This window comes from Orbicella faveolata, unplaced genomic scaffold, assembly GCF_042242905.1.
Source record: "Orbicella faveolata isolate gen_17 unplaced genomic scaffold, um_ofav_v1 contig_2, whole genome shotgun sequence".
In the NCBI taxonomy this organism is placed as follows: domain Eukaryota; kingdom Metazoa; phylum Cnidaria; class Anthozoa; order Scleractinia; family Merulinidae; genus Orbicella; species Orbicella faveolata.
In genome coordinates this window covers 29,341,460-29,365,191 of record NW_028301547.1, presented here as the reverse complement: position 1 = coordinate 29,365,191, position 23,732 = coordinate 29,341,460, and the positions used below count along the sequence as shown (strand labels likewise).

The 23,732-nt window shown below is 40.3% G+C and overlaps 2 protein-coding genes and 1 pseudogene across 2 annotated transcripts; 2 read left to right on the top strand and 1 right to left on the bottom strand.

Moving 5' to 3' along the window:
* Positions 1 to 6,267: 6,267 nt before the first annotated feature.
* On the bottom strand, positions 6,268 to 7,049 carry LOC149112749 (uncharacterized; annotated as a pseudogene).
* An 8,382-nt stretch (positions 7,050 to 15,431) lies between these two features.
* On the top strand, positions 15,432 to 17,053 carry LOC149112748 (uncharacterized). The gene is made up of 2 exons (XM_089289365.1): positions 15,432 to 15,682; positions 16,843 to 17,053. The coding sequence occupies exons 1-2, from the start codon at positions 15,432 to 15,434 to the stop codon at positions 17,051 to 17,053; spliced, it is 462 nt and encodes a 153-aa protein (XP_089145491.1).
* Positions 17,054 to 17,135: 82 nt separating this feature from the next.
* LOC149112747 (uncharacterized) lies at positions 17,136 to 22,832 on the top strand. The gene is made up of 4 exons (XM_089290723.1): positions 17,136 to 17,264; positions 18,749 to 19,022; positions 20,766 to 20,923; positions 21,230 to 22,832. The coding sequence occupies exons 1-3, from the start codon at positions 17,190 to 17,192 to the stop codon at positions 20,843 to 20,845; spliced, it is 429 nt and encodes a 142-aa protein (XP_089146849.1). The 5' UTR covers positions 17,136 to 17,189; the 3' UTR covers positions 20,846 to 20,923; positions 21,230 to 22,832.
* The last annotated feature ends 900 nt before the right edge of the window (positions 22,833 to 23,732 follow it).

Sequence of the window (23,732 nt, the reverse complement as noted above, 5' to 3'; positions counted from 1 at the left end):
TAAAGAAATATCAATAATTATATGTTCCAATGCACTATAACGGGGGAGGTGACCAGTGGTCTAGTAAATATTGTTAAACAAGTTGTTTCGGAGGGCGTTTTCTGTATTTAGTTCAATACTCAAGCATGATTTCCCGTTTTATTCTTAAAAGGCACAAAAACGCATTTCACTGAAACACATATGGGAATATAGCCCCCATGTGAGAATTTAATAAAAGTACCATGATGATTATTATCAAATGAGTTGTATGATCTGGTATGTGTGTTTAACCTGTTTTAAACAATTCATTGCATGTCTTATGATACTTAACTTTAACATTAAGGTATAATTCATACGATGAGGTGCTTAGTATGTACTCGTCGACGTCCATCTCCTTGTACAACAACCGTGAAGTTTCTTCACGCTATTTACCAACGTGCCCTTAGAGGAAGCAATACAGATACTCGCCGACTCGATAGCGTTTGTGAATAACTGGTTCAATGAAACACACCACTTGAACCTCAGCAGAATGGACCTTGCAGATCTTTTCAAATTATCCACCAAAGATCAACTGTTCAGTTCAATAGACAACTTTATGAACAGACCAATGGCGTCGCCATGGGCTGTCCACTCCGGCCAGTGCTCGCTAATGTCCTCATGGGATCCATTGAAGAAACTCTGGCTCATGAAGGCAAAATGCCTTCATTATACAAGAGATACGTTGACAACACTTTAACTATAATGCCTGACACGGCATCAGCAGCTACCTTTCTTTCGGTCCAGGCTGAAAATTCTTATTTTTGTACCTATTTTAGACTGAAAATTTTCTTGTGAATGTTCTTAGATTATAGTGTATAATCTCTTGCAGAAATGAATTTAGTATCACACATAGGGCTAGCGCTGTTCTTGTTGTCTCCTGGATAGTTCTGCGCGCTTTTTAGAGACAGGAAGAATTTTATACGGTTTAGTTAAAAAGATAAAATTTCATTGTACGCAAAGTTTCAACACACATAATTCTATTCTTTTCAAAATCTCAGTGTCGAGTTAATTCTTAAAATCTTCTTAAAATTTCGCAAACTTCAGCCTTGATATTCTTACAAAAAATAAAGAGAGTATGGAAGATTACTGTCAGCTGTCCAAACGAGTAGTTCATCTCCAGCTCTTTCGACATAATATGTTTTTCAAAATTTAAATGTATGGAGATCAACGGCTATATATTACTGGCGGAAGACACTGAAAACGTTCTACTCCCGAATAAAAACGAAAAGAACATACAAATATAAAACCACTCTTAAAATCAAGTCTACCAACTGTAAATATTTGGAATTGTAAATATTTTTATTTTCAACAAAAAAACTCACAAATGCTCATGACTACTCAAAACAAACATAGCTTTCGCGCTCAAATTATTGTTTACAGGTAAATGTCGGAACCGCTTTGAAAACAACGCCGTTCAAAACAGTTGTAAGAGAATGTGATTATAATTCAACACCTGTTATGAACACGGTTCTTAATTTAAATAAAAAGTAATATTAAATATTTTGTGTACGTCGTCAGTATCGATACAGTTCTTTCACACAAGATAATATATGTTGGCATATAGCTTTTGGTGTTTAAAAACACAACCTCTTAGTTCTTCGGTAAGGCTGTGTTTTTAAACATATCCTTAAATAAATCAATTTATTATGAGAACTTTACGCATAACACTGACTAAGCAGTCGGTCTCAGTTTTGAACAAAAACGACACTAATCAAAACAAGTACAAGTAGGTATTTTCACCGTGCTTTTCATAGCGGCGCCCATAATTTTCAAATATTTTGAATAGTCAGAAGGAATTTACTTTTTCGTAAATTGACCGACATTCTCTGACAACATTTGAAGAGTTATAAATGTTGTCAGAGAAGCAAACATGACCAAATGTCATAAACGTGGCAAACTGAATGCGAGACGGCTATTTTATTTGCCCGTAAAGTTCACTAGCGTATTCAAAAGAACAGAAAGAGCAATATTTTGAATAAGGTAAAGAGGTACGTAGCATAAATTGGACATTAAGCCAAATTCGGTCTTACTCACTGAGCCGGTCTATCTGCGTTTGATAGTAGTTGCTCTTAATACCAGTGGCTTTTACCTCTTCACCAGTTTCTAAGTATCTTTGGTTCTGTGACATGAACAAATGGAGTTATATAGCACTGAAGAGATAATACAAAAATTGTTTTCAAGGCCGCCTAACGGTCTACTTAATCGACCCATCATGCGTTCGATAGTTTGCACCCGGCAACAGGTGATTGAAATGTGCTTTACATCAAACAAGTCAAACCTCTTGCTCACCTATCTAGGCTTGACCATTTCTGCACTTGTACCGTAATAAAGTGAACAATATCAACTGACTTGGAAATCAGCCCTAACGTATAACAAAGAAATTACCAAGACATTTGTCCGATAGTGATATCTAGGAACATTGTGCAACCGAGACTCCGATCATCTAGAAAAGTTTTTGAGTATCATTAGTTTTGATTTGAGAATTTTCACAACGTCACAGGAAAGCCAAAAACGAAAAAGCTAGTCTCTCGGGGGACCATTGCTTTTGGGGTTCAAAAGGAACGTTCTTTCCGGGAGCTGTTATTTTCAGAGGGACTACTCACCGTTCGGAATTCTGCGATATACGTATTTCGAAATTAAAATGGAAGGAGCAGGGATCGGAACGGCTATCTATTGCTTTGGAAAGACACTGAAAACGTTCCACTCCTGAACAAAAAAGAAAAGAACATACAAATAAAAAACCACTGTTAAAATTAAGTCCACGAAGTTTGGCTAAGTTTATCCTGCGTACCAGGGAAACTGTAAATATTTTTATTTTCAATGAAACACTCACATATGCTCATAACTACTCAAAATACACATAGTTTTAACGCTCAAATTATTGACTACAGGTAAATGTCGGAACTGCTTTGAAAACAACGCCTCAGTTTCAAAACAATTTTTGAGAGAAACCTGTTAAGAGCACAGTCCTTAAATAAATAGAAATATTCATAGTTAAATGTTTGGTTTACGTCTTCAGTATCGATACAGATGTTTCACGCAAGGTAACATAAAGAAACCAGTTTCATTGTTTGGCCCGTCTCACTTTTCCCCCAAATATTTATTCAACTTGCCTTAAAAACATGGACATATTGCGCGCTTTCAGTAAAACGCAAATAACAAAAATGTACCGACAAAAAAACTAAAAAAGCCTGCCGCGTACTAGCAACATCGATAGGTTCTTTTCCAACTACAAAACCGCTCAAAACTAATAAGATAAAAATACTCTCCACGCAAAAATTATTGAGACATTAGAATGTCGGAAAACTGTCAACGAGTTTTGAAAGCATTATTAAGAAGGTTGTTAACAAAACAATTATTGGCAGCTGTTTCATAATCAGTACGAGTAAAAATATTGTCAATAAGTTTATAGCACCGGAAACCTTCTAGAACAAAGATATAACTATCGAAACAAAACCAAAGAGGTATTATTTATCACATGATCCAAAGGCCACAGCTTACTCTAGGTATTCAGCCTTTAACAACAGTTCTCGTTATTTTCAGTTGCTCCGAATCATTTTTATTTTATAACCCTTACATTTATATTCGTCCTCGGAGAAAGAATCCATGGCCGCACCCAAGACTTTAAAGCAGACTGATTGAAAAGACTTTTCTCGGGTTTGCAAGGAAGTTTATCCAAATGGGCATTACAGCTTACTTCACCTGTATCATTAAGAATATATTTATACCGAGAACCCATCGAATATCCTTGCGAGAAGGAGAGCCGGCGACTTGCATTTTTTAATAAAAAGTAAAATTATTGTCCTTTACCAATAAGTCTTAGGTAAAGTAACTGGAATTCCACCACTAACAACTGGGGAATCCAAATGTATGGGTTTTACGTCTCGTTCTTGTGCAATCTATTTATCCAGTGTGAAATCTTTGTTGCATTCGAGCTTAAAGTCTTTTTCTGTCAAGCAAAAATATATAACAAGAGAACTGAAATAAGGACGCAGGAATTTAAAAATATTTAAGCTGTTTAGAGATGAAACTTAAAATATTCATTTGGCCTTGGGGGAGATGGCGTATTCATGCACCGTCTCAAGTTCCAATTTTCAAGCTAAAGTAGGACATCAAACTATGCTTCAGTATTTTGAGTTAAACAGAGGCCCTTGAAAGTAGCCTGACTTGCTGAATAAGCTTTGGGTTAGGTCGTTGAGGGTTAAGGGAGCTACGTCACGGTTGCGCACCTTGAAAATGTTAGCCTAAAGTTTTTCAATTTTGTCGTTTGTAATCCACGTTATTCTGCTCCATCCTTAAAGTCCCACTAACCCCCAATTTTTTTTTTCCTTCAATGAAATCTACTAGTTTCCCTGATTGCTTCAGCGAAAAAATTACCTCGATTGAGAAAATCCCTGCGTTTCTACACGCGTTTAAACATGTAATTTCTATGTTCACGACCGCGCAAAGTGGGGTCTGGGTCGGGCTACTAGTGACGTCACTTCGGGAACCGGACTAAAACACTCAAGAGACTTTTGACTGAGCTTCGAGGGCAGTCAAAACATTTTCGGGTTATTTGTGATTCATATTTTATCAAAACTGGAGAAGAACTTTAAGTGAAAGAACTGTATCATCTAGCATTACAATTCGAAGTCTAGCTACGATTCGGACGGCTGCGAAGTACATATTTTTTTTCCATTTCGAAGTGCAGGTCGCCAGTCGAGATCGCCGCGTTGTTTAATTATATTTAGGCCGGGATCGACAATTTGCCGGTCTATTTGGGTTATAAAGGTACAAACAAGGACTGAATAGTCAGCTCACAGCTCTTAAAGAGTTGTAAAGATGTCAATGAACACGAAGAGTTGGTAGTTTGAGTATACGGAACGTGCAAATTTTGGAGTGTCAAGACACTTTTACATTCAAGTATTAATTTTCCCCGAAATATAAGTTAAAATGCGATTGCGTCGTACTCCACTTCTGTCTTCTTCTCCAGATCAATGATGGAAAATAGTTTTAACATAAGAGATAAGCAGAGATGTCGGCAAACAAAATTCGAAGGTGAGGTAACTTTTCGCTTCGTTATTGTCGACCGACCGTAGTATATGCGTATTCAATTACTGTGTACGAACACAAGCTACGCAAATTCTTCTTTTTTTTTTTTCTTTTTTTTTTCTTTTCCACGTTCAGTCACAAATCGCCGTCTGGTCTCTAAAGCGTATGCGTCACCTGTGCATGCGTACAGCACATGGAGTTTACAGAAGTTGTCGTCGTGAAAAGTTAGCACGGATTCCATGATTTCTAGGGCGATGAAATCACATACAAACGAACACACCGTTCGAGGTAGACCAACGCTAAAGGACGATAAGCGTTTTCGGAACGGGTGGGTCTGCAAGCCTTACGAGAGGTCAATTTACGAGCGAACATTTTGAGTGAATTTATCAAGAATCATGTTATACCAAAGGACCCATCAACCGGGGCTATCAACTCTTCAACTTGATAAAAAGCATCATCAGAAGCGTCATCGTATTTTTAGACGTGGTCATGAACCAAGCAGAATTCCAGCACGAACTCAAGAACGTCTGAGCAACAAGAGCAGAAAGGTTAGAGGATTTGTTTACGAATGTATCTGTTCGAGTACACCTGAGTAAAACGCTCTGAGAAACTTCGTAAAGTATAATTGTTAGTCCACACGCCCAACAAACGACAAATTACAACAGAGCATCTAACCTTTTAATACGCACTCGTAGCGTTTCACGCCATCTTGGATTACATTCTTCTTTTTCTAGTGCCAGTCCCTTATCGTTCTATAATAACTAGTTCCAGTTCTCTACATTTCTCCCTTTCTGAAAAAAGATGTTGTCCTCAACATGAACGAATAGACAATAGTCTCTTCTAGGTTATCTCTTATAACAGTTCTTTGTACACTTGTATCTCATCCTGGGGTGAACAAAAGTATTCTGGTTGATCAGACCAGAAAACAGCGCATGTTGCACTCAGATGTCACTGTTCTGTCTTTGCGGCAGTATTACTTTCCAATACCTAACGCCTTTATCTATAACACGATTTGACTTCCTTGTACAAAGAATATTCCGAGATAGAGAAAAAAAAATTCTCTTAATGAAAGGAGATTGAACGTCCACACACAAACAAAACATTGTACGAAATTATACAATACCAAAAGGAAACATTTAACAGTCTTATCTAGGATGAACGTAGCTTCAGTAGGTGCAAATCAGTTCCTTTCTTCTCACGTTAATTTCTAAGGGCCTGCTAGTAACACCACATAGGCACAGGGTACATCGGCTGTGATGATACTGGAACAGGTGCAAAATAGCTATAGGGCTGCAAAACAGGTAGTAGCATCCATGATACTGTTACAGGTTGCCACAACTGCTGTGGGTATGATACTGTGACGCCTTGAACTCCTGCTGTAGAACTGGTTTGAAAGGAGGGTTGTCCCATTACATCATAGATCATCCTAAGAGGTGGTCTGCTCATACGTTGTGACTGTCTAAGGGGTAAGCTATCTGCAGCCTCATCATCTACTGTACCAACTGGTTGCTCTGGGTCTTCTTCTTCTCCCTCTGAGTCTGGGCTATCAACTTGACAAGGGTCAATGTCCTCTTCAACTACATGTGACTCTGGAACAATGCCACAATGGTCCTCACATTGATTTCTTGTAGACTCGTAAAGTTCTTGGAGCTTATCAGGTGTGAGGCTAAGAATGTCCTCATCAGTAGTTCCGATTGTCTCTTCTTGTGAAGCCTGCTGTCTGTTGGCCCTCCTAGATACTGTACGGCGACTCTTTGATGACTTAAGTGGGGTCTCAACTGGCAAGTAAGAACATGGTAATAGCATGTTGCGATGGAGAACTTTTGACCTTCAATTGTCACTCTCTGACTTTACTTCATAAACTGGCATATCCTTCCTCTTCTGAGTTACCAGATAGATTTCTTGCTCCCAGTAAGGTCGTAGCTTTCCCGAGCCACCACGCTCAGTCATGTTTCGTACAAGAACACGATCTCCTTCACACAGCGCAGTGTGTCTGACTTTCTTGTCATACTGTTGTTTCCCCACGTCTGCACTTTTCTTTGCATGGGCAGAGGCCAAATCATAAGCTTTTTTCATTGCTCGTCGCCAATTTCTGACATATTCAGGATATGTAGAAAATCCCTCTGGAGGTTTCAAGCCAAACATTAAGTCAATAGGTAGTCTCGGGTTTCTACCAAACAGTAGATAGAAAGGTGAAAATCCAGTAGAGTCATGACGGGTACAGTTGTATGCATGAACTACCTTATTGAGATGGTCACGCCAGCGGGATTTCTGTTTCTCCGGTAAGGCTCTCAGCATGGATAAAAGCGTCCGGTTGAACCTTTCGACCTGCCCATTACCCTGCGGGTGATACGGTGTTGTCTGTGAATGTTTAATCCCACTGAGTTTTTCAAGGTTGTAGAAGAGCTTGTTTTCGAATTCTCCACCCTGGTCATCATGGATGGTTTCTGGGAATCCAAACCTCATGATAAAGTCATTATATAATTTATCAGCAGCAGTCTTCGCGGACTTATCACGGGTAGCATACGCTTAAGCAAATCTGGTGTAGTGATCCATGATCACCAATATATACTGGTATCCGCCCGAGCTTGGTTCGAGATGAACAAAATCCATGGAAACAAGTTGGAAAGGTGCTGTAGAGACAATAGGTTGAAGTGGTGCATTAACATGAGGTTTTCGTTGCTTTAGGCAATGGCACACTTTCGTGACATAATGGGTAATGTCTGCCCTCATAAACGGCCAATAGAAACGTTCTCTAGCTAGTTCCACTACTCTGTCTGCACCCAGGTGCCCCATGTTTTCGTGTAGTTCTTCATACACCTTTTTGTGGTATTTCTTTTTAAGACCATTCGGTCTCTAGATCCAGATTTGTGGCAAAGAATTCCATCTTCAGCAATGAACAGTTTGTTCCATTCATGTAAGAGCTGTCGTACAATAGCTGACTCTTTCTGTCTCTCCTGATAGGTTGGACGGCTTCCAACTTGCATAAAGTGCAAAACACGACCGATTGTGGGATCTTCTTGTTGAGCTGCGATAAGTTCACTAGCTGGCATAGTTGGAATGTTAACACACTCTTCCTTTAAGATATCAGGCACTGCTGTAAGTGATGACAACCAAGCGGTCTGAACAGTGTTAGTTTCATGGAATGAGGAAGTGACAGCATCCAGAACATCTTGACTAGCTACTTCTGAACAACTTTCCATATAATTCTCAAAGCGGATTGGCATTCGGGACAGGGTGTCAGCATCCGCATTGGCTTTTCCTGGTCGATACTTGATTTCAAAGTGGAAATCGGCCAATTCATTAACCCACCGCAAACCTGTGGCATTGAGCTTTGCTGATGTTAGAATGTATGTCAAGGGGTTGTTATCCGTGAAAACAGTAAACTTTGGAGAGTAATAAAGGTAATCACGGAAATGGTCAGTCACTGCCCATTTTAGAGCCAGAAACTCAAGCTTGCCTGCATGAAGGTGGTACTTCTTTTCAGCTGGTGAAAGCGCTCGTGAAGCATAAGCAATTACTCTCATGACCCCATCCTGGTTTTGGTACAACACTGCCCCAAGATCGTCTTTACTTGCATCAGTGTGTAGAGTGAATGGTTTTGAGAAATCTGGGTAAGCCATAACAGGTGGATGACTGAGCTGTCTCACTAACTCTCGAAGGGCGAGTTGCTGTTCCCTACTCCAACAGGTTGGTGTCTTTGAGGGTGGTTGACCATCCTTCCCAGTGCTAGTTAAGAGATCATAAATTGGTTTTGCAATTCTGGCAAAGTTCTTAATGTACCTTCGGTAGTAACTTAATATTCCGGCAAGCTGTCTGACTTCACCAACAGTTCTAGGTGACACTTCCTTTAACTTCTCGACAGCCTTAGAACACCCTGGGTCCATCCGGTAACCATCAGCTGACACAACTCTTCCTAGAAACTGGACCTCACGTTTAAACAAACTACATTTACGCGGCTTCAACTTCACTCCATGTTCACACAACTTTCTTAACACGGTTCGCAGGTGCTCAACGTGTTCTTCAAATGTCCTGCTAAATACTATGATGTCATCAAGGTATGGTATGGCCACTTTGTTCCTCAGTTCACCCAAGCACCGTTCCATACACCGCTGGAAATTGGCAGGCGCATTCATCAATCCAAATGGGATCCTTATCCATTCGTACAGCCCCCATGGTGTAATGAATGCTGTGGCTGCTCTGCTCTCCTTGCTTACAAACCCCTGGTGGTATGCCTTACCCTGATCGAGAACACTGAACCAACTATTTCCACCAAGACTATCCAGGGTTTCTTGGACTCTAGGGATAGGATGTCTGTCAGCAATAGTCCCGCGGTTAAGTTGTCGGTAGTCGATGCATAGTCTCAGAGACCCATCTTTCTTTCGGACACAGACAACTGGAGAGGAATATGGAGACTTAGATTCAGTGATGAAATTCTGGTTCAGAAGGTCTTCAATGTACTGTTTCCAGATCAGGGATGCAACCAATATCTTCTTCACTGGATGAGAATGACTCATACTCTTCCCTCAGCATTGTCTCAGCTACAATTTGCTGATCTTGGTTTAAGCCACTAAGGTCAACTGCCGGGAGATGGTTTTTGCTTTCTCCATCTTGTTGCCCAGAAGGAATTGTTGGCCCTTGAGGCTCGTGCTCCCTTAGATGTTGTTGGTCGGTCCGGATACTGCATTCACTCAGCCTCACGTCTGCCGCAGTCACTGATTTCACTGCCTGAAGAACTCCTAACGAGGTGCGGCTCTTAAGCGTGATGTCATGATCTGTACCATTGTACACAGCAACTTGTACACGGGATGATTTTCCTGGTTGGATGTTTAACAAAGTCTCATTAACTTCCAAGCCCTCTGGCAACAACTGTACTAGTTTGTCTTGCTCAAACAACACTGGTGTTTGTTTGTACACAGGTCCTGTATTTGCACGACAACTGACAGCAACTGTGCTATCCTTAGGTATGACCACATCTTTTCTTCCAGTTCTCACTTTACAAATGGCATCTGAACTTGAACTCTGAATAAAGTTTACCAAGGCATCTAATTTTGCCTTATCTTTTCCAGGGAAACTCTTGTAAATAATTGGCCTGGGATTCTGGTCCTGGCTTACCAGCTCTTCAATGACATTGTATCCCAGAAGAGGACAGTCTAACTTTTCTTATGTTACAAGGAAAGGTACTAACAGTTCGTCTTGACTACTATCACTGCTGAGAGAGGTTAACTTCACTCTGACTTCCACCCACCCAACGTAGGGTACCTTAGTCCCATTTACTGCTGTTAAATTTAGATTCGTATCCAGGAGCTCTGACAACTGTCTAATAGCTACTTCAAGTCACATTCACAGTCATTGAGGAAGCACTTTACCATACACTTCTTACCAACAAGGCCAATAACTTTAGCATGTTCACTTGGAGTTAAATGGCTAACACAGGCTGGGTCTACAAAATCTTTAGACTTACTCGTACTTGCCTCAGAGAGATGACTTATTGCTTGGCACAACACCTTGTGTTCAGACCAGTGTCCTTTCTGACATTCTGAGGAACAATACCATACACTTCGACACTGACTACATCTCTTAAGCTGTCCATGCTCGACTCCAGTTTTACAACAGTTATTACATTGGTGAGACTTGGGTGGATCTACGACTGTTTCCTGTCTCGCGGAAGCAGTCGATTCCTGTTTAACTGCTTCCTGCACCCTCTTGCAAAATGAGAGTCGCTCCCACACTTAAAACAGTGATTGCAATACTCCTTCTTGTTTTCAAGGCAGCTTGAACACAAAGGTGGTCTTCTTCTCTCCGGCCACTTCCCATGGGGTACACTTTGGTCGGTGCTCTTCTTTCTGACCTCACTTTTCAATGCCTCAACTTCTGACTTGATTGCACTGATAGCTGTTACAAGATCATTCTGAGGGGTGTTTTTCTTGTTTTCTTCCTTTCCTTTAGGTGAGTCATCAGAAGATACTGCAGATACTGATAACGCTGGTGGCTTGGTCTTGCTATTGTTCCTTAGCTTTTTGTCCCTCTCCTTTTCTGCTGAGGTTGCCATACTCATCTGTTGCATTAACACTTCATCTGACACATTGGGGTCCTTCAGGAATGGGCGAATCTTAGCACGAATACTTTCATCCTGTAAACCAGTTTCTACTGTTCGAAGAAACAGACGCTGTATATGCCCAGAGTCATACTGTAGGGATGTGTCATCATCTCCTTAACTACATGCAAACAGAATCTGCTGCCTCAGATCTAGGGCATTCATCAAAAACACTTGGGGTGATTCTTTTGGGCTCTGACATAATGATGCTAGTGTTTGATAGAGTTCTGATGTATTCTTCGCACCATAGTGGCTACGGAGAATTTTCTTTAACCGATCCAATGTTAGATCTTTGTAAGTTTCCAGATAACTTCTAAGCACCATACCAGGTGTGATCGAACGAATAACACCATCAACAATTTCATTTTCAGCATAACCCTGGGCCAACCCCGTTTGAATTTGACGCGCCAGTGAGGAGACGCTAATTTTATCTTTCTGCTCAGGCTCCCCGATTTGACCACTGATCTTAAATTGTCTACGTAAAGCGCTGGTCGCCAAGAGTTTTTGGACCGAGTCTTCCTTCGCTATAGTGGGAGGTTTGGAATCACTTTGAACAATCTTTCCACTCTTACCTTCGTCCTTGATGCCAGAAGATGGTTTTTCTGTCAACAGCTTTTTCACATCTTCAAGGTACGGCACAACTTCGGCTTCTTTTAACTTACCAATTCCTTCCTCGAGTTGCTGAACGATAAGTTTCGCCACGAAGAGTTTGCTTTTCCCTTCAATTTCGACTTTTAAGAACTCTGCAATTCGCTCGAGTGAACTCCAATCCGCGGCATAAATGTTAGACTGTATTTAAAGTTGAAGGTCTTCGGCCATAGTGTGTCCTTCGCTCTTCTCCACACGGGTTGACAAATATGGCGGGCAACTTACGAAGCATGTGGTCGCCAAGAAAACACAGATATGCTCAAAAACATACCAAAATCGTTCGAAACGAGCGGTTCCTACTGTCCTTCATTGTCCTTGAGTTTTAGCTCCTGGCAGGGTCGCCAATTTTGTTAGTCCACACGCCCAACAAACGACAAATTACAACAGAGCATCTAACTTTTTAATACGCACTCGTAGCGTTTCACGCCATCTTGGATTACATTCTTCTTTTTCTAGTGCCAGTCCCCTATCGTTCTATAATAACTAGTTCCAGTTCTCTACATAATAAGGCTAAAATCTCGAACTAAACGATATTCTCTCGTTATTTTCTTGTAACAGAGCTATGTGTCTTTACAAGAGTGAAACTCATGTAGCGAATTATTGTACATTTAAGCTGAAAGAAACTAAAATATGTTGACCCCAGCAAAACAATTCTTGGCTTGCATTGTCACGCAATCCTGACGCAATAAAAAAATTATTCCACCATTATTTTACCATTTAGTAGATAAAATCAAGAAATTGTGATATTATAGGAGATTAATAAAGATGACACTCCTCTAATTTTTAAGTCTGTACGTTTTCCCAAGCTCAGATATTTGTCGAAATATTTTGTACAAATTTACAGAGACCAGTATGGAGACGCCATGTTGGCGTACCTCCGCGGTACGCCAACATTGCGGCCGGAAAATAGTGTAAACATCTGAAACTTACTTTGGCTATCTAGGCGACTCATTATCTGTACTGAACAAACAAGCATTTACATAAGCACTTACCGTAATACTTTAACTTCTGAATGGGCTGAAAATCACGAGATAAGTATATGATTTCGACAAACGCGTTCGTAGGTCCATGTCACGTACCGCCATAACTATGAAATTCAAAATGTCTCGCTTGCTTGAGAAACGCAGATAACAACGACAAAGGCTGAGGAAAATAGAGTGAAACGTTTATAGGCTGATATAAAGACCTTGACTCATTTCACAGTCTAAAGACCTGGAAACGAGTAATAAGCTATTAATCGATTCCAAGAAATGCAATCAAAAGCAGAATAGCTTAAGCACATTAATTCGATTGAATTTCGTACAACTTCAAATGCAGAACGTTTAGCTCAATTGCAATAAAGCTAGCGCTTCTCAGTATAACGACTGCCTGGGTACACGCAGCAAAGCGTCTAGTTTAATTAACAGCTGTCAGTTTCAAACTTATTTGTGTCATGTTCAGGACTTCTTAAAAGGAGGCAAAGTCACAGTTAACATTCAGTCCTTTACAGAGAGCTATCCTGTTCGGAAGGTTTCGCCTATCGCGTAAGACTGACATCAAACGACTACATCAAAAGAGAAGACTCCAGCTCAGTAAGTTTTGTTGTTTGTAGCGGAGCTCCGGCGGCCCGAAGGGCCGCCAAGCGGAGCCCCATACTCATATAGGAAAGAAAAGGAAACCCATGAGTTGATTTTCTCATGGTTATCGTGGCTAGCGGTATTGCTCGTGGGCGCGTACGCACGACGGCGACGACGACGACGGAGTTGCGCAACATGGCGGCTATACTCCAAATAATAGGTTGATAGAGACATGCAGCCTTGGTTTACCGTGTACTTCTTTGAGATTGGACATCAATGTTATGATCAATTGACACCTGTCAAAACAAGGTATCCGCTGATCAGTATCACGGACCATATCGTGGGCTCAAGTTTACAGTTCGCGTGTTTTTACAGGTCGCCTGTTTTATTGAAGTTGACCGCTGACCAAGTTCTGGTTTTCGATGGGATCGTGGGCTCATCTCAGGTTAACTTGTTGAAAACAGGGCAGGATTGTTTGAAAGCCGGTTAACGCTACCCCAGGATAAAAGTTAACCGAATTATAACTTTTCCTTCTATAGAAATGTTTTTTGCTGCTTTGTTTTGTGCATATAGTGATTATTAAAACTGAAAACAGAAGGCCAAACAATATACAGAAAACCTCAACGCAAAGTTACAAAACTTAAATCAAAATTCTACCTTTTCCTGGGTTAGCTTAATTAAACAGTTAAACAGTTGACTGAAGACAAATCCTCGCGTATTAAGAACACAAATTCCTTCTCTCTCAGTTGGCAAGCATCTTCTTGTCGCTTACTGGGGCCAGAACAGTTCAGGTGGGAAATTTCCCCAGAATCCTGAGAAAGATATCAAGGATGTCTGTGCAGAGAAAATACGACATTATTGTGATTGGATTTTTGGTGACTTTTTTTGGGAAGGACAATAAAGGTAAGTATATAAATAATAATAAAACCTTTTAAATCTTTAATCAAATATTACAGGTAGGAGACCATAAGCAGGATAACTAACAAAGTTTAAAAGAAGGCGTGAAAGTCACTCTTTAAATTAAATAAATAAACTTTGTTTAACAAGGGTAACAATCGAATTGGAATTTAGAAATGTTGATTTTTGCGGAGGGCGGAAAACCGGAGAACCAGGAGAAAAACCCTCAGAGCAAGGACGAGAACCAACAACAAACTCAACCCACTTATGACACCGGGTGCAGGACTTGAACCCGGGCCACATTGGTGGCAGGCGAGCGCTCTCACCACTGCGCCCCCCCCCCCCTGCTCCTCTATTGCTAAATGTTTATTTATATCCATGACAGGTATTTTTTTTTAACCAATATTTATTGACATTTACTTTCTCATGTCAGTAATCTGCTTTATTTATACTAACCCTGCAACGTCTTGATCATTACATGCTTGTATTTTAATCGGAGCTCCCGTGCGCGCAAAGGGTGCGAGCACCACAGGTAAGGAAATGTGGTAATCAATCAAGCTAAAAAAAAATTGTTTGTCCCTTGACTGTCTGTACGTACGCACGCATGTACTCCACTTACGGAAATATAGCGTGAACTTTCAAGGCCTCGGGCTAGGCTTAATTTATTTATTTCTCATACCAAACATAAACGTGCATGACTGAAATACCCGGGGATCTCTTTCTTGATCTTCTTCTTTATAAGAGTGAACGTACCAGAGTTGGATGAGAATATTATTTAGTTCCTGATCGACTACCATACAGTTCAGAAAGTAACAAAATCCCCCTCCCCCCCCCCCCCTCCGTCTGTTTAGTTACGGCCCTTTGAAAGTAATGACCTCAAAGGCAACCTTAGTGATTCTGTTTAAGATAACAGAATGCTCTGATATGCTTTTAAACTGTCTTTTCCCCAATGGGGCAAATATAGCAAGTAAGGAATTAAACGGCTGATTGTATACACGCACGCAAGGACTGACACCATTTGCCAGCGAAACAAACAAAAACGTTTATACTCTCTTGAGAATTTTACATGTTCAGAAATTAGTGTTTGCAGTCAAACAAGGGTTGACAGCTCCCATAAAATCTTAAGTTTTTTACTGAATTTTCTCTGGTGTTTACCGAGTTTGTCAATTTCCATCACAGATCCGATGCCCGAGGTGAATTTTTCTCGCCATCGCTGGGATCATGCCTCATCCGCGCACCCAAACCCTTACAAGTGTCAAAAAATCGAAGAAGGCAGTTTGGCTTGCCAGAAAGCAGGAAAGAAAGTTCTCATCTCGCTTGGAGGAGGCACAGGAAAAAACGACCTTAAGGACGATCAAGCCAAAGTTCTTGCTAAAAATCTGCGGGATTTGTTTCTTGGAGGAGAGGGAAGACCTGGTATGCGACCATTTGGAAAGTAGGAGAAAAGTTTCAATTTAACCCTCTTGCTCTCAGTGTTCAATTAATGAATTCGAAAAAAAAAACTGTTTAAAGACGACTTTTCTGTTGCTGGTTTTCAGTGTCACGCAATTTAAAATAGATCAAAATAAAAATCAAAACCGGTCAATAGATAAAGTCAAGAATCTGGGAAATGAAAGAAGGTAAATATGCAAAGACTTGCGCCAAAATTCTGGTCACAGCAATTTTTCTTATGCGAGATATGCGGAGAAATTTTTTACCCAAATTTATAGAGATTTGTATGGAGACGCCATGCTGGTGCCCATCCGTATGGGCACCAACATGGCGGCCGGAAACCAACAGAAACGTCTGTCACTGAGTTTTGCTACAAAAGCGTCAATTTATCCCTCGAGGAACTCTGAAACATTAAAATAATAAGACATGAACCGTTCAGATAGCAGAATTCCCCGAAATAAGTCACTTTTTTAGCCATCATGACAGCTCTCTAGGCCGTCATGTAAATGCCGCGTCACGCAAAAGCTAAGAAATTCAAGCGTAGTGTATCACAAAACCAAGAACCCATTCGGAGCGAAAAGTTTTACGAATATTAGTTTTCAGCTGCTCTTATACATCATTTAAGTAAAATCTCAGGAAGATCAATAGTTTTGTAGTTCGAATTTTAGTGACGTCATGTGAAAACTAGCTATTGAGTGTCCCAAAACCAAACCCAAAGTAATTTACTCTGCCCAGTGATAAACGACAGAACCAATCAGTTGTTCGGAAAGACGACAAGATGCCATAGGCTTTCTTTCCAATGAAACTACTTTAATACAACCAACAGCTTTACACGTACAGCTTCCGTATTTTCTGCTGCAGCTCTGGAGTAACAGAGGCGCATCACGTTACTGACATATTCTTTCACTAAGGTAGAAAAAAGCCAAATCGCGTTGGTGACAAAAGCAAACCAATCAAAACTTGAGGCAAATACATGTAGACAGCGCAAAACGCAGTAACTTGTGATATGTTTCACCTCTAATTGGTTTTACTTCTGATTGGAGGAAAAAGGAAAGCGAGATTTTTAAGCCAATCGCTTAACGTAGTGTTGGCAAGCAAAAGCAAACGCTAATTACTTTCGAAACTCAAATGAAAACCGCTCTAACACTCATACCTTCCCAAAAGTGCAATCCTTGATGGCGTCGACTTGGACATTGAGGACCACAAATCAGGTGGCTACGCTCAGCTTGTCAAAAGTCTTCGAGAGCTGGAAAAAACAGCAGGAGCCAAAACGTACCTCATTACAGGGGCTCCTCAGTGTCCGTTCCCTGATGCCTCTCCGGGCCCCAAACCGGGCACTGCCTTGGGTGACCAGGGCGGCGAGTTTGATCAATGATGATTTGATGTCCAATTCTACAAAAACTTCTGCTACACAATTTGCAGCGAATGCAGCTCAAGCATAGGAAGGCTTTGCAATTGTCCTCAAGAACAGGAAAAGATCTGTGGAAGGAGGGCCCAAGATATTCGTTGGTATGCCGTCAGCTCCCGATGGCGCCAATGAACCCGAGCACTACAGGAAACCCGAGGAAGCGGCGAAGATTTATGAAGTATGTATAGAAAGTTAGAAGAATAAAAGAGATTTATGAGGTATATGTGCAGAGTTAAAAGAGTAGTCTCTCCTTAGAATATGAAATTCTCTGAGGGTCTGCGAAGAGAAGACTAAAGCGTACCGTCACCATGAAAATTTATCTTCTAAACGGCTAGGAAGAGCGAGTGAAAATTTGCAATACAATACAATACAATACAATGCAATGCAATATAATCAAATATATACAGAGAAATTTAAAATCCTAACAAAATAATGGTGGAATAAAATGAGCAAACAATTAAAGGTCTAATATTCTTAGTTTACCCTTAAAATGGGCAACATTGATGGCCTGTTTCACATTTGAAGGCAGACTGTCCCAGAGCTTCGTACTGATGTAAGTAAATGACTTCTTCATAAAGTTGAGGTTAAACTGTTAGGTGCACATAAATTAACGCCATTACTTCTAAGATTATATAGCGCTTCTATGACGCTAAATATGTCCTTGATGTACTTAGGACCGTCGTTATTAAGACATTTATGCAACGGGATAAGAGATTGCTATTTTCTCCTGTGCTCTTTCTTTAATCTTTAATCTTTAATCATTATTTATACACGGTAAAAACATCAGGTAGAAAAAATTACATAATAATGACTAAAAATCCAAAACCTAACATTAGCGTTCTAGCGTTTCCATGTTAATACTGCGTAACAGATCATCGTATAGAATAGATTTGCAGCAACCCAGCAGTAACCCAGCAGGGACATAATAATGCTAATATTGCACCCCATGCCACTCCCAGAAGGAGAGGACTACAGTGTCTAAATGTGGCAAGATAAAAGATTTATATAGCCTTAACATTACATAGCAAAACGCCTAATAGACCAATTTCGATATATTAAAATTCAGCCTAAAACAATAGACTTCAGTACGAGGCTCTGGGGAATAAATACAGAGTTTGTGGGTTTTATTCCCCAGAGCCTCGTTCTGAGGTCTATTGTGTTAGGCTGAATTTTAATATATCGAAATTGGTCTATTCACCTGAGAGCGCCACTTTTGGCGCATACCTTATGAAGCTGTTTAGAAATGTGTTCTTTTGAAATATCATATGCATATATTTGAGAAAATCACACGTGCCAGTCGTATAGTTCCAAATTATTGCTTTTGTTTTAGGCCCCGTCCGCACGTATCCGGATATGTTGAATCCGCAACTTTTTCTTTCCGGACCCAAAAATTTCCCCGTCCACACGTAGCGTATTCAAATCGAATTCGCCTGTCCACACGCATCCGATTGTATCCGGATTCACTCTACAGAAACTGAGCCTACACGTTGCGCGGCCATATTGGTTTATTGTTCGGCCATATTGGTTTATTGTACGGAAGCCGTATCTGGAAAGAAAAAGTCGCGGACGGGGCCTTAAACTGATCTCCTTTTTTGTGAGTAAATAATTGAGCAGAATAACACATAGAACATAGGAAGGTTCATAAAAGCCTTTTTATGACAGGATCTGAAAGCCAAGCCAAATTTCGGTGGATTTATGTTATGGGATGCCGCCTGGGATCAACAAAATGTCATCGAAGGCAAGGTGTACAGTGACCACATCGCAGACATTATGAGCCGGAGTGGGGGGCCAAGCACAACTCTAGGCACCGGAACTGCCTCCACACCAGGTGGTTTAACACCAGTTGGACCGACCCCAAGTGGGTCGACTCCAAGTGGATCGACACCAGGGGGCTCAACGCCTACTCCACCCAGTCCTGGAGGAGGTGGAGGTGCTGGTATGCTCATTTCAACTTACTTATAGTTGCCTTGAAATTTAGCTATTAGCATTGTATTCATATGTCAGGTAATATCTTCTTTTCTCGGGAAATGCAGTCAACAGCTGTGCTCAGTTGAATCTTCAAGTATGCAGTTACTGTCAGCAACTCGTAAGCAACTTGCAGGAGTGGGTAATCTTAGTTTCCTCAGATACAGCGAAATTCCAAAAGTAACGAGCTTACGAAAGTAAGTACTTTTCTTAAATAACCACAGAATTAAGAATTGTGCTTACTTAAGGTGGCTCAAAACAGTTCCCAGCACATTTCAAGCCGTCTATTTTGATATGTTATTATAACCACTCTTTATCTGTTGATGCTACAATCATGGCATCAAAACACCGCCTAATCATTGGTGAGTGAGCACGTTGGTATCGTTTTCGCGGCACAATAGGTTGCCATAGTAAAAGTGTGACCTGCTAAAAATACCCTTAATTTAGGTTTTAAGTCCTTTTTTTTTTTTTTTCTCAAACATCTGAGCGGCCCGGAATCCTAAATCCTGGAATTTGATTGGCTAATCATACGCACGTGACCGGTCCAGCTTTTTACGATACGGCCCACGGGCCGGATTTTTTTCCCCCGCCTAAATTTCGCTCCTAAGAGTTAGCGGTAATCGTCAATCTTTTGCCTGTCTTACACATCCATCGACGATTAGTCGACGCCAGTTTATCTCTGTTCACTTTAAAATGGCAAGGAAAGTCACTGTAAGTAAATTCAATTGAGTGTTTAGAAGTTGTGAGAGTTTGCTTAATTGTTTGTAGCTTGATGCTGTAATGGCGCGTAATCCTGTGTTTCTCTCGCCGTAAAATTTGAATCAATTTCTGTCGAGTTTACCTCTCTAATCGTTGCTGTATTTAGAAGAATTTCTGTGGAATAAACTTAACGAATTTTCTCGCTTTCTGCTATTCAATTTACGGTAGAAGAGTGACGAAGTGATTTTGAAAGCAACGACTGACAGAAATTGTTTTTGTAGTAAAACTTCAAACTTGATCGCACGAAATTTCACACCGCAAAAACAATTTTGGAGAACTTAACTGGTGAAATAAATGCAACTAACACAACGTAGTTCGAATAAAATCTGTTTTTTAATACAGCTTTCTTTGTCTACTATCTGAGTTACTCGCTCGTTGCCGAGATTTTTTACAAATCGTTAGTAGACGGCGCGCAAGCCGATTCAATGACAAGAGTTGCGTAAACAAACCCATTTGTAATCTGTAAAACCAATTTACTGCAGGAAAAAAAAAAAATGTTATTTGCCGGCTTAGGTCGGTCCGTATAGTGAAAAACTGTGACCTCGGTCACAGTTTTTCACCATTCGGACCTCCCAGCCAGCAAATAACATATATATATTTCAAAAACGGCACGGTGAAACCCTTTTAATTTTTTATCATCTCATTTTGTTAAGGAGGATAAGATGCAACTTGTGGCAAAGTTGAAAAACACTCTGTAGATGGGGTTCAGAGTCACCTGCATTTTGAAAATTTAACGTCCGAAACAAGCGTTGGAAACCACTGTTGATTACTTTTTGGCCTTTTTTATTTTTTTGGTGTTTTTATGCCTGAGGAAAATAATGTTTTGGGCAAATTTTGTAGATCAAATAAATAACTTTAAATATCACTAATACCTCCATTCCATGAGATGTAAACTTGAAATCAAAACTTATGTCACTATTTATTTCTTTATTTATTTATTTGTTTATCTCTAAAGATTTCTGCAAAGGAAAAGAGGATGGAGATTGCGCAGATCCTGATAACCCATCAGGATACATACCTGTTCTGGAGGGATAGCTTCCAAAAGACCTTGTCCAACGGGACTTGTGTGGGATGCAGAGAAAAAGATCTGCGACTGGCCGTATAACGTGAAAGGTTTCACTATTTATTTATATATTTATTTGTTTGTTTGTTTGTTTGTTTATTTGTTTATTTATTTATTTATTTGTTTGTTTATCTCTAAAGATATCTGCAAAGGAGAAGGGGATGGAGATTACGCAGATCCTGATAACCCGTCAGGATACATCACCTGTTCTGGAGGGATAGCTTCCAAAAGACCTTGCCCAGGTAATGAACTTGTGTGGAATGCAGAGAAAAAGATATGCGACTGGCCATATAACGTAAAAGGTTACAAGCCACAGGACACAAAGGGCTCGGAGGCGCAGAAAGGAACTAGCATAGAGGTATTGAGATGGGCAAGCCTGGGAGTGAACCAACGAACACATAAATGAAGGAAGAGAGGAACACACTCGAGTAAGCCAGTAAATGAGCCATCGTCAGTCGAATGAACCAACGAACTAATTAACGAATAAAAACATGAATGAACGAACGAACGAACGAACGAGCGAGGGAGGGAAAGAACGAACGAACGAACAAATGATTAACGAACGAACGAATTAACAAACGAACGAAGCTAACTTAACTAAGAGGCGCACAAAGCCAACTTAATTTTTCGACCATGTTTATCCATGTTTGTTAGAGTAAAACACAAACATGAGAAAAATGAATAGCCCAAGGTAAATTTCACATTTTGTGTTGTTGACTAAAGCATTTAAATTACACAAGAGGTGAAACATTTTTCACAAGAGCTAAACAAATTTGTATTGCAAACAGCATACGAAAATAATTGCTCTGAAAAATAGCTTTAAGTTGAAGAGGCGTTCTTTCTTAGACTATACGAGCGAGATCAATGGAACTCAGTGATAGCGACAGGAACTGAACTTACTGTTAGATAGAAGGTTCATTAAACAATTAAAGGGCCTAATTGTTAATTTTGTTTCTAGAGGGAAAATTCACAAGATTTATATCCGAACAACTACGTATGTTTAGGAGTTGCCCCAACGATTTTCAAAACGTTGATTGCAGGGCTGCAAAAGAGTGGAGTCTGAGTAGTGAGTTCACCAGGGGAAGGAATGACGGGCGATGACTATTTCATCTCCAATTTTACTTGCTTTTGCACAGTTCAAGAGATTCGAACGAATGAGAATTTTCGAAAAGCAAATATATCGAGACTACCGCAAACCTGATAATTTAAATGTTTTCAGCTTCGAGATCGATATTTGGCTTGTCAGTGGCTTGAGTTTAGCAATCTTAGCATTACTCATAAAGTGCCCACACAATGCAATCCCTTTAGTTACCCGAACTTTTGTAAGATAACTCATTTGGTAAATGAATTACAAACGCGCGCACACTAATTTGCACTGCAGTGCAAATTAGAAACTTGGCCTGTTTTGAGCCAATTTAGTGAGAATATCATGAAAATTTATGTCGAAATTCACTTCCCCGTAGCAGAGTAAACTCTCTGCTAATTGCTTCTATTGTAGAAGTAACCTTCTAATTATCATAAATGAGCCCACCAACCAGTAATTCAGTGTCCTGACGTAGTTATAATAAACTAATTAATTTGTTAGCACTCTTAATTATCATATGAATTGCTTGCTATACTGTGTATTTCGCAACACAACCTAATGACGTTTGTTGATGTCACTATAAAAGAACTCGCCTAGGAGGTTTGCCTTTGAAAATCAAAGGGTGCAACCTGGCATAACACTCTTATGACGTGTAAACTAAAGGTGTTGTGTTTGTGGGAGTGGCCTAACTACAAAGATACCGCCAATGAGCTCGCGGTCTATAAAAGAGGAGTTATAGTGACTTTCATTATTCTGGAAATCATCCTGATCCTGAATTCACCAAAAACAAGGACATGGAGTTGGTAAGAAAATTTAAACAGTATCTGGCCCAGGAGAAACGCGGGACCTCATCGCAGAAGAAGGCCACAGCTAAAGGCAAGGAAAGCGAAATGAAGACGCTGGCATGTCCAACACTGGTTGACGAACGGTGTAGATCCTGCAGCGAGTCCGACGTCACTGCAAAGAGAGAGCAAGAGCGTAAAGAACAGCGGAAGCATTCCCCTGACAGAGCAACAGTCAGAAACCGAACTCAGACCATATCCTGTAGCAGTTACTTCGAAGACGACGCCGCTACCATGAAAGGCCGAGTGTTGACTGAAAATGCCAAAGATTTAAGCCCAGAACAGTTGCTTGCCCTGGAAATGGACATCTTCAAGCCTTTGGATTTCTACGAAATCTTGTTCGACAAAATGAAAGCTGAAGATAATGCCGAGGCCGACTGAGGAATCAGTTCATATCATTGATCAGTGCTCACATTTGAAGTCCGATTAGAGCATTTGACCTCTCTCTAAGATCGCTCAGTATTTTGACTGATTATTTGTCAGCGAACTGAACCGCTAAATAAATACGCCTTAATCCTTAATTATTCATATTGTCATCCCACATTGTTATATTTATTTATTGCTCACTTTCAATTAGTATTGACGATATAACTGACGATGGATGATGTTTCATCCGAAACATGTTTTGTTGTAAGATATGGACTTCTTTCTTTTATCGTGGGCAAAAATTTATTTCAGAGCTAAGTACGTACTAAAGGGCGCGCAACGTAAATACAGCGTAACTTTTCAAACTGTAGTCACTAAATATATTCAGTTATTGGCTGGCACAAATGCGAAGCAACTCGAAATGATTGTTGTTATTGTTGAATGTTTATAGTGGTCAGTGTGCAATTAGAGACGGAAAGCAATAAATTTGTATTTATTCGTTTATTAAGAGCCCCTGATCTAGCCGAAATTAATAACTGGTATCCATTTGTGTGGAAGATAACGTTG